At 47.1% G+C, this 10,882-nt stretch overlaps 1 protein-coding gene across 1 annotated transcript; it reads left to right on the forward strand.

Annotated features, from left to right (window-relative positions):
• Positions 1 to 301: 301 nt before the first annotated feature.
• LOC139423620 (radical S-adenosyl methionine domain-containing protein 1, mitochondrial-like) lies at positions 302 to 10,882 on the forward strand. The gene is made up of 10 exons (XM_071175203.1): positions 302 to 695; positions 2,229 to 2,362; positions 2,884 to 3,088; positions 4,623 to 4,845; positions 5,191 to 5,333; positions 6,452 to 6,515; positions 6,882 to 7,029; positions 7,593 to 7,647; positions 9,232 to 9,335; positions 10,777 to 10,882. Exons 1-10 carry the CDS (start codon positions 552 to 554, stop codon positions 10,880 to 10,882), a joined length of 1,326 nt encoding a protein of 441 aa, XP_071031304.1. The 5' UTR covers positions 302 to 551.

The following is a 10,882-nucleotide window of genomic DNA, read 5'->3' on the forward strand; positions in this document are numbered from 1 at the left end:
ACATGGTGCTCAGTGGTCACATGCCTCTATATAAAGTTACACTTCATGGCCTGACTGTTTTAGAGGCCAAAATATATGATAACAGTTTTTTTCCCGACCACTTTAGTTTACCAGGAACAACTCCTGGCCCTGGGAAAAATTCATGGTCTGGCCCATCAGCCTGACCAATCATTCTGCCTGTACAGCAAGGTGACACATTTAAATCAAACAAAACAGCACCACCGTTTGGTTGTAGCAGGTATTACACAACGGAAATCGGTTTGTTGTCTTCCTGTTTCTAGATGTGTGTCGCGGTATGAAGTTGATCGCATGCTATTGCACGGTCTATGGACAGTAACAGTTTAGCTACATTGTGTCATGTCATGATTATGCACGCGGTAAATCACGGATCGCTACATCTACATGGTGTTACATTGTTACTAAAATAACCGGACTTGCGTGTGGTTGGTGCTACAGTTCAAAGGCAACCAACTCACGAGGTAACGTTACTGTACAGTAGTGCAACAACTTGAAATTATTGTCTGACATTCGCTCACATATTGAGTGAGAGGATGCTGAGAACATGTTTAACAGCTGTCCGCGGTCCTGCGGTCTGCGTGGGTCGGTGTTTCAGCAGTGAAGTGAGTGGTGCAGTTTCCACGTTAGCCGGTTTCTCCTCTCCACCGTTCTCAACGGAGGCTTCACTCTATGTTCACGTGAGTATTAGTAGACCACTAACGTTATATTCAATCAGTTTATCTCTTTCTTCCATTCTGCCTCCCTCTTTCTGCTATCTATCCTTCTCGCAAAGGGCAATGAATGAATGAATGAGATCCGATTTCAACTAACACTTTGTCAATCCGTCACACACACACAGTGGCCATACTGTCTGAGGGGATGCGCCTACTGCAGAGGAGGCTGGTGAGAGGTGCTATAGAAAATGGAATGGTGCCAAACACATGTTAACAACGTATTTGAATCAGTTCCATTGAGTCTCCAGCCATTACAATGAGCCTGTCCTCCTATAGCTCCTCCCACCAGCCTCCTATAGCTCCTCCCACCAGCCTCCAGATGCTCCTACAGATGCTCCTACTGTAACAACAAGTACATCCCTGACACTAACCCTGACCCTCTCCTGTTCACAGTGGCCTTACAGTCTGAAGAGATGCTCCTACTGTAACTTCAACAAGTACATCCCTGACACTAACCCTGATCCTCTCCTGTTCACAGTGGCCTTACTGTCTGGAGAGATGCTCCTACTGTAACTTCAACAAGTACATCCCTGACACTAACCCTGATCCTCTCCTGTTCACAGTGGCCTTACTGTCTGAAGAGATGCTCCTACTGTAACTTCAACAAGTACATCCCTGACACTAACCCTGATCCTCTCCTGTTCACAGTGGCCTTACTGTCTGAAGAGATGCTCCTACTGTAACTCCAACAAGTACATCCCTGACACTAACCCTGACCCTCTCCTGTTCACAGTGGCCTTACTGTCTGAAGAGATGCTCCTACTGTAACTTCAACAAGTACATCCCTGACACTAACCCTGACCCTCTCCTGTTCACAGTGGCCTTACTGTCTGAAGAGATGCTCCTACTGTAACTTCAACAAGTACATCCCTGACACTAACCCTGACCCTCTCCTGTTCACAGTGGCCTTACTGTCTGAAGAGATGCTCCTACTGTAACTTCAACAAGTACATCCCTGACACTAACCCTGACCCTCTCCTGTTCACAGTGGCCTTACTGTCTGAAGAGATGCTCCTACTGTAACTTCAACAAGTACATCCCTGACACTAACCCTGACCCTCTCCTGTTCACAGTGGCCTTACTGTCTGAAGAGATGCTCCTACTGTAACTTCAACAAGTACATCCCTGACACTAACCCTGACCCTCTCCTGTTCACAGTGGCCATACTGTCTGAAGAGATGCTCCTACTGTAACTTCAACAAGTACATCCCTGACACTAACCCTGATCCTCTCCTGTTCACAGTGGCCTTACTGTCTGAAGAGATGCTCCTACTGTAACTTCAACAAGTACATCCCTGACACTAACCCTGACCCTCTCCTGTTCACAGTGGCCTTACTGTCTGAAGAGATGCTCCTACTGTAACTTCAACAAGTACATCCCTGACACTAACCCTGACCCTCTCCTGTTCACAGTGGCCTTACTGTCTGAAGAGATGCTCCTACTGTAACTCCAACATGACATCCCTGACACTAACCCTGATCCTCTCCTGTTCACAGTGGCCTTACTGTCTGAAGAGATGCTCCTACTGTAACTTCAACAAGTACATCCCTCGCTCTGACAACCAGGATGTCATGTTGGAGTGTCTCCAGCAGGAGACGGAGACCTTACTAAAGCTCAGCCAGGTGTCCCGGTAGGTTTACCGTCTAAATTCAACCCTTCCTCTGTGTGTCATCGCCTTTAGCTTTAGTGTCTCCATGGGAACATCTGAAATGGCACACTATTCCCTAAACAGTGCACTATTTCCAGAGTGCCTGAGGCTGACTATGGAGGGAACAGGGGGCCATTTTCAGACTGCTCCTCCACCTCCTGGAGTTCAACTCAAGACAATAGTCTTTGCACTTTTCTTCTTTCTATTTTAACATCTTTGTCTCTCTCTCTCTCTGTCTCTGTCTCTGTCTCTGTCTCTCTCTCTCTCTCTCTCTCTCTCTCCATGTCTCTGTCTCTCTCTCTCTCTCTCTCTCTCCATGTCTCCCTCTCTTTCTCCGTCTCTGTCTTTGTCTCTCTCTCTCTGTCTCTGTCTCTGTCTCTCTCTGTCTCTGTCTCTCTCTCTTTCTCCATGTCTCTCTCTCTCTCTCTCTCTCCATGTCTCCCTCCCTCTCTGTCTCTGTCTGTCTCTCTCTCTGTCTCTCTCTGTCTCTCTCTCTCCTTCAGGATCACCTCTGTGTTTTTTGGAGGCGGGACTCCCAGCCTGGCCCGCCCCTCCACTATCGCTGCGGTCCTAGAGACGGTTGCCAGGCACGCTGGACTATCAGAGGAGGCGGAGGTCACTCTGGAGGTCAACCCCACCCCCGTAGGAAGCTCTAAGTTGGAGGACTTCCTCCATGCTGGCGTCAACCGTTTTTCCATCGGGGTGCAGGTGAGATTAAGGCTGGTGTTCAGTCAGTTGCACACAGTAGATTTCCAGAAAGCGTTCTCAGTGGAAGTAGAAGTACGTCCTACTACTGTACACCCCCCTGGGCTATAAGAGTAATGGGAACGGTTAGGTGGAGACGAGCAACCCTTTCCCATAAAACCTTTTCTGCTACGGAAACTGAAACAACAGAAAACATTATTACTGGTGGAAAGGGAGGGAAGGAGAGGAGTCGTCCCTGGAGGATAAGAGTGTGATGCAACACAGGCAGTCACTGATCACTAGCTCTGTTCTGAACAGTCAGTCACTGATCACTAGCTCTGTTCTGAACAGTCAGTCACTGATCACTAGCTTTGTTCTGAACAGTCAGTCACTGATCACTAGCTCTGTTCTGAACAGTCAGTCACTGATCACTAGCTCTGTTCTGAACAGTCAGTCACTGATCACTAGCTCTGTTCTGAACAGTCAGTCACTGATCACTAGCTCTGTTCTGAACAGTCAGTCACTGATCACTAGCTTTGTTCTGAACAGTCAGTACCTGATCACTAGCTTTGTTCTGAACAGGTAGTCACTGATCACTAGCTCTGTTCTGAACAGTCAGTCACTGATCACTAGCTCTGTTCTGAACAGTCAGTCACTGATCACTAGCTCTGTTCTGAACAGTCAGTCACTGATCACTAGCTCTGTTCTGAACAGTCAGTCACTGATCACTAGCTTTGTTCTGAACAGTCAGTACCTGATCACTAGCTTTGTTCTGAACAGGTAGTCACTGATCACTAGCTTTGTTCTGAACAGTCAGTCACTGATCACTAGCTTTGTTCTGAGAATCAATTGTCCTTTTCCTATGTGGAGCTGGTCAGGGAGCTGGTTGGGGAGCAGGTCAGGGAGCTGGTCGGGGAGCAGGTCAGGGGGCTGGTTGGGGAGCAGGTCAGGGGCTGGTTGGGGAGCAGGTCAGGGAGCTGGTCGGGGAGCAGGTCAGGGAGCAGGTCGGGGAGCAGGTCAGGGAGCAGGTCAGGGAGCTGGTCGGGGAGCTGGTCGGGAGCAGGTCAGGGGGCTGGTCGGGGAGCAGGTCAGGGAGCAGGTCAGGGACGGGGAGCAGGTCAGGGAGCAGGTCAGGGAGCTGGTCGGGGAGCAGGTCGGGGAGCAGGTCAGGGAGCTGGTCGGGGAGCAGGTCAGGGAGCTGGTCAGGGAGCTGGTCGGGGAGCAGGTCAGGGAGCTGGTCAGGGAGCTGGTCGGGGAGCTGGTCGGGGAGCTGGTCGGGGAGCAGGTCGGGGAGCAGGTCGGGGAGCAGGTCGGGGAGCAGGTCGGGGAGCTGGTCGGGGAGCAGGTCGGGGAGCAGGTCAGGGAGCTGGTCGGGGAGCAGGTCGGGGAGCTGGTCGGGGAGCAGGTCGGGGAGCTGGTCGGGGAGCAGGTCGGGGAGCAGGTCGGGGAGCTGGTCGGGGAGCAGGTCAGGGGGCTGGTCGGGGAGCAGGTCAGGGAGCTGGTCGGGGAGCTGAAGGAGACACTAACATGTCTCATATGTCTGCTTCTTTTCAAACAGTCTCTCCGGGACGACGACCTGAAGGTTCTGGGGAGAGACCATAACTCCCAGCATGCTTTGCAGACCGTAGCGGAGGCTCGGAGGCTCTGCCCGGGGAGGGTGTCTGTCGACGTCATGTTCGGACGCCCTGGTCAGAGCGTTGCATCCTGGGAGTTGGAGTTGGATGAGCTGCTGTCGGTGTGTGATGACCATGTCTCCCTGTACCAGCTGACCCTGGAGAGAGGCATGTCTTTTCTTCCCAACACTGATCGTTTTTGTGCGTGGGTATTTAGAAGTTGAATTGACAGGTACAGATGAGATGGGGGAGATGGAGGAGAGGACTACAGGAGAGACAGTAGCAGGAACACCACCACTACACTGCCCCCAGCAGACTGAATTTACAGACATTTTGAAGGTTTTAGTTGCAGTGACTGTGATATGTGGTTGTTTCTACTTACTGTAGTTGAATTAGTAGCTGTAGTGATTGACAGGTAATAGGTATCCAAATGAATATATGACCTGACTGTAAGTCACTCTGGATCAGAGATTCTCCTGCTAAATGACTCCAATGTTAACATGACAACTGCAGGCACACAGCTGTTCAGACAGGTCCAGAAAGGCCAACTGAGCTTGCCCAGTGATGACATCACAGCTGTCATGTATGACTCTGCCAGGAGGATTCTTCAGAAGAGAGGCTATCTGCAGTACGAGGTGTCCAACTTTGCCAGAAATGTAAGTTCTACTCTCTTTCTCTGTGTGTGGGTGTGTGTCCTTGTGTCTGTCCGACCACTGTGCTATAGTAGAATTTAATTTAGTAGAAAACCCTGCTGTAGAAATACATTGAGTAGAAAACCCTCCTGTAGAAATACATTGAGTAGAAAACCCTGCTGTAGAAATACATTGAGTAGAAAACCCTGCTGTAGAAATACATTGAGTAGAAAACCCTGCTGTAGAAATACATTGAGTAGAAAACCCTGCTGTAGAAATACATTGAGTAGAAAACCCTGCTGTAGAAATACATTGAGTAGAAAACCCTGCTGTAGAAATACATTGAGTAGAAAACCCTGCTGTAGAAATACATTGAGTAGAAAACCCTGCTGTAGAAACACATTTAGTAGAAAACCCTGCTGTAGAAATACATTGAGTAGAAAACCCTGCTGTAGAAATACATTGAGTAGAAAACCCTGCTGTAGAAATACATTGAGTAGAAAACCCTGCTGTAGAAATACATTGAGTAGAAAACCCTGCTGTAGAAACACATTTAGTAGAAAACCCTGCTGTAGAAATACATTGAGTAGAAAACCCTGCTGTAGAAATACATTGAGTAGAAAACCCTGCAGTAGAAATACATTGAGTAGAAAACCCTGCTGTAGAAACACATTTAGTAGAAAACCCTGCTGTAGAAACACATTGAGTAGAAAACCCTGCTGTAGAAACACATTGAGTAGAAAACCCTGCTGTAGAAATACATTGAGTAGAAAACCCTGCAGTAGAAATACATTGAGTAGAAAACCCTGCAGTAGAAATACATTGAGTAGAAAACCCTGCAGTAGAAATACATTGAGTAGAAAACCCTGCAGTAGAAATACATTGAGTAGAAAACCCTGCTGTAGAAACACATTTAGTAGAAAACCCTGCTGTAGAAATACATTGAGTAGAAAACCCTGCTGTAGAAATACATTGAGTAGAAAACCCTGCTGTAGAAATACATTGAGTAGAAAACCCTGCTGTAGAAACACCAGGCTATTCTCTGTGCTGTATTGGTTGTCATATCTATTGAATATGAATATTACCTGCTTAGAGTCAACACACCTGTAATATACCTTGTGTATTTTCTGTCTGTTTTGAAGGATGCCATCAGCCAACACAATATGAGCTACTGGAAGGCCAGTCAGTACCTTGGAGTGGGCCCAGGTGAGTTAATAGTGCTTTATGAATGCTCTATAACAACTTTATGAATACTCTATAAAGACTTTCTGAATGCTCTGTAACACCATTATGAATGATCTATAAAGACTTTATGAATGCTCTATAAAGACTTTCTGAATGCTCTAACACCGTTATGAATGCTCTATAAAGACTTTCTGAATGCTCTGTAACACCATTATGAATGCTCTATAAAGACTTTATGAATGCTCTGTAACACCATTATGAATGCTCTATAAAGACTTTATGAATGCTCTATAAAGACTTTATGAATGCTCTGTAAAGACTTTATGAATGCTCTATAAAGTTTCATCTGTGGTTGTTTATTTGAAGTGGGACTCTTCTGTCTGCCAGGTGCCCATGGTCGCTTCGTCCCCCGTGGAGAGGGGGATGTGTGTCGAGAGGCCCGTACCCAGACTCTGGAGCCTGATGTCTGGTTGAGAGAGGTGCAGCAGAGGAGTCACGGGACTCGACGCAGGATACCCCTCACCCACCTGGGACTGTGAGTCCACTTCTTTCCGCTTCAGGCTGTTTACCTGCAGAGTTCACACCGTGCTGCTCATTAAAGGGATAGTCCACTTCAGAATAAAACTCCTGTCAATTTGTTAATAATCTAGGATCTCTGAGTGGGTAAGATAACTATTTTCACCATTGATTTGACTTCTAAGTGGTCCGTCTGTGCAAACAGGAAATCGTGTCGTGCCACGTCATCGCGATAAGGTTCTCGTCACTGTCGATAGGGGAATAACAAACTATCACATTTCATAATGCTTTAAAAAAATCAGTAAGTGCACTCCCCATATCAGCCAATAGAAGGTGTGGACAGACGGGTTGACTGTGAGTCAGCTGATCTACTGCTCTTTAGACTGTGTTCACCTGCAGAGTTCATTCGGTGCTGACCTACATCCAATAATACTCCAGACTCACTCATAGCATGGGATTCTACGCTACAGAAACAGGAAATCCTGCCCTATGGGCCATTCAGCCTCGGACAAGGCTTCCTGTCTCACAGCATGGCAGATGATTTACTGTAGCAACCTGTTAACTTTATTCATCTGATTGCAGATTGGAGGAAGTGTTGGTCATGGGACTGCGTTTGATTGACGGCATCACTCACCAGGTAATCTAGGCTAACCCAGAATACTGACGGCATCACTCACCAGGTAATCTAGTTTAACCCAGAATACTGACGGCATCACTCACCAGGTAATCTAGGCTAACCCAGAATACTGACGGCATCACTCACCAGGTAATCTAGGCTAACCCTCAATACTGACGGCATCACTCACCAGGTAATCTAGGCTAACCCACAATACTGACGGCATCACTCACCAGGTAATCTAGATTAACCCAGAATACTGATGGCATCACTCACCAGGTAATCTAGGCTAAACCCAGAATACTGACGGCATCACTCACCAGGTAATCTAGGCTAACCCAGAATACTGACGGCATCACTCACCAGGTAATCTAGACTAACCCACAATACTGACGACATCACTCACCAGGTAATCTAGGCTAACCCACAATACTGACGGCATCACTCACCAGGTAATCTAGGCTAACCCAGAATACTGACAGCATCACTCACCAGGTAATCTAGGCTAATCCACAATACTGACGGCATCACTCACCAGGTAATCTAGGCTAACCCAGAATACTGACGGCATCACTCACCAGGTAATCTAGGCTAACCCAGAATACTGACAGCATCACTCACCAGGTAATCTAGGCTAACCCAGAATACTGACAGCATCACTCACCAGGTAATCTAGTTTAACCCAGAATACTGATGGCATCACTCACCAGGTAATCTAGTTTAACCCAGAATACTGACGGCATCACTCACCAGGTAATCTAGATTAACCCAGAATACTGACGGCGTCACTCACCAGGTAATCTCGGTTAACCCAGAATACTGACGGCGTCACTTACCAGGTAATCTAGTTTAACCCAGAATACTGACGGCATCACTCACCAGGTAATCTAGTTTAACCCAGAATACTGACGGCATCACTCCCCAGGTAATCTAGGCTAACCCAGAATACTGACGGCATCACTCACCAGGTAATCTAGATTAACCCAGAATACTGATGGCATCACTCACCAGGTAATCTAGGCTAACTCAGAACCAAAAGTCTCACATAATTTGGTCAGATTATGTTTACATTGTCTGTCCACATACTATACAGTATATATATACACACTATATTCTATACCAAGATGAGGTTTCAGCTGTTTCTAGATTCATTGTTTGCATCAATAGGGGCCATCCGTGATTAAAGCATTTTTTAACCTGTTGTGTTCAGTATTTGTATGTTCCACACCATTGTTCTGATTCACCTTACTTCCTGTCTACATCTGTCTTTGTCTTTGATTCACCTTACTTCCTGTCTACATCTGTCTTTGTCTTTGATTCACCTTACTTCCTGTCTACATCTGTCTTTGTCTCTGATTCACCTTACTTCCTGCCTACATCTGTATTTGTCTCTGATTCACCTTACTTCCTGTCTACATCTGTCTTTGTCTTTGATTCACCTTACTTCCTGTCTACATCTGTCTTTGTCTTTGATTCACCTTACTTCCTGTCTACATCTGTCTTTGTCTCTGATTCACCTTACTTCCTGTCTACATCTGTCTTTGTCTCTGATTCACCTTACTTCCTGTCTACATCTGTCTCTGATTCATGTTATTTCTGTGGCAGCATTGGCAGTTGTTCAGTCCCAGGGCAGATCTGTACCAGATTCTCAGCTCATCCTCTGAAGTACAAGACCTTCAACAGACAGGCCTCCTAATCCTGGATGACAGGTAACCCAGACCTTCAACAGACAGGCCTCCTAATCCTGGATGACAGGTAACCCAGACCTTCAACACAGGTCTTATAATCCTGGATGACAGGTAACCCAGACCTTCAACAGACAGGCCTCCTAATCCTGGATGACAGGTAACCCAGACCTTCAACAGACAGGTCTTATAATCCTGGATGACAGGTAACCCAGACCTTCAACAGACAGGTCTTATAATCCTGGATGACAGGTAACCCAGAACTTCAACAGACAGGTCTTATAATCCTGGATGACAGGTAACCCAGACCTTCAACAGACAGGTCTTATAATCCTGGATGACAGGTAACCCAGACCTTCAACAGACAGGTCTTATAAGCCTGGATGACAGGTTACCCAGACCTTCAACAGACAGGTCTTATAATCCTGGATGACAGGTTACCCAGACCTTCAACAGACAGGTCTTATAAGCCTGGATGACAGGTAACCCAGACCTTCAACAGACAGGTCTTATAATCCTGGATGACAGGTAACCCAGACCTTCAACAGACAGGTCTTATAAGCCTGGATGACAGGTTACCCAGACCTTCAACAGACAGGTCTTATAATCCTGGATGACAGGTAACCCAGAACTTCAACAGACAGGTCTTATTGTCATGTACTGTCATGTTGTGTCTTGTCTCTGTCCTTTCCCTTCACCCTGTCTCCCTCTGCTGGTCGTTGTTAGGTTACCTTTTCTCCCCCTCTTTCCCCCAGCTGTGCCTTGTCTCCTCCTAACCACCTCGTCACCCCTTTTCCCACCTGTTCCCTTTTTCCCTCTGATTAGTCCCCTATATCTCTCTCTGTTTTTGTTCCTGTCCTTGTCGGATTCTTGTTTGTTGTGTTTCATGCCTGAACCAGACTGTCGTCATGTTTGCTGTAACCTTGTCTTGTCCTGTCGGAATCTGCCGGTCCGTCTGAGCCTACCTATGTTTGGTAATTAAAGAAGCTCTGTCTAAGTTAATTCGCTTTTGGGTCCTCATTCACGCACCGTAACACTTATATTCCTGGATGACAGGTAAACCAGACCTTCAACAGACAGGTCTTCTAATCCTGGATGACAGGTAACCCAGACCTTCAACAGACAGGTCTTATAATCCTGGATGACAGGTAAACCAGACCTTCAACAGACATGTCTTATAATCCTGGATGACAGGTAACCCAGACCTTCAACAGACATGTCTTCTAATCCTGGATGACAGGTAACCCAGACCTTCAACAGACAGGTCTTATAATCCTGGATGACAGGTAACCCAGACCTTCAACAGACAGGTATTCTAATCCTTATAACTTGTGTTTTGTTTAAAATGGGACCCAGTAGTTGCATCTCCGTGTCTGTATGAGTCTATTTGAACCAGCTGTGAGGTGGTAGGGGCCAAAACGTGCACCCTTGGGGGTCCTGACAAGCCCTTTTGTCTTGTGTGTAGGGGTCTGCGGTGCTCGTGGCAGGGCCTGGCCTTACTGGACAGCATGTTACCACCTCTGATGTTGCTGCTGGAGGCCTACATCACCCAGGGGCCAGGGGCCCCATAG

The sequence above is a fragment of the Oncorhynchus clarkii genome, chromosome 13 (genome assembly GCF_045791955.1).
Source record: "Oncorhynchus clarkii lewisi isolate Uvic-CL-2024 chromosome 13, UVic_Ocla_1.0, whole genome shotgun sequence".
In the NCBI taxonomy this organism is placed as follows: domain Eukaryota; kingdom Metazoa; phylum Chordata; class Actinopteri; order Salmoniformes; family Salmonidae; genus Oncorhynchus; species Oncorhynchus clarkii.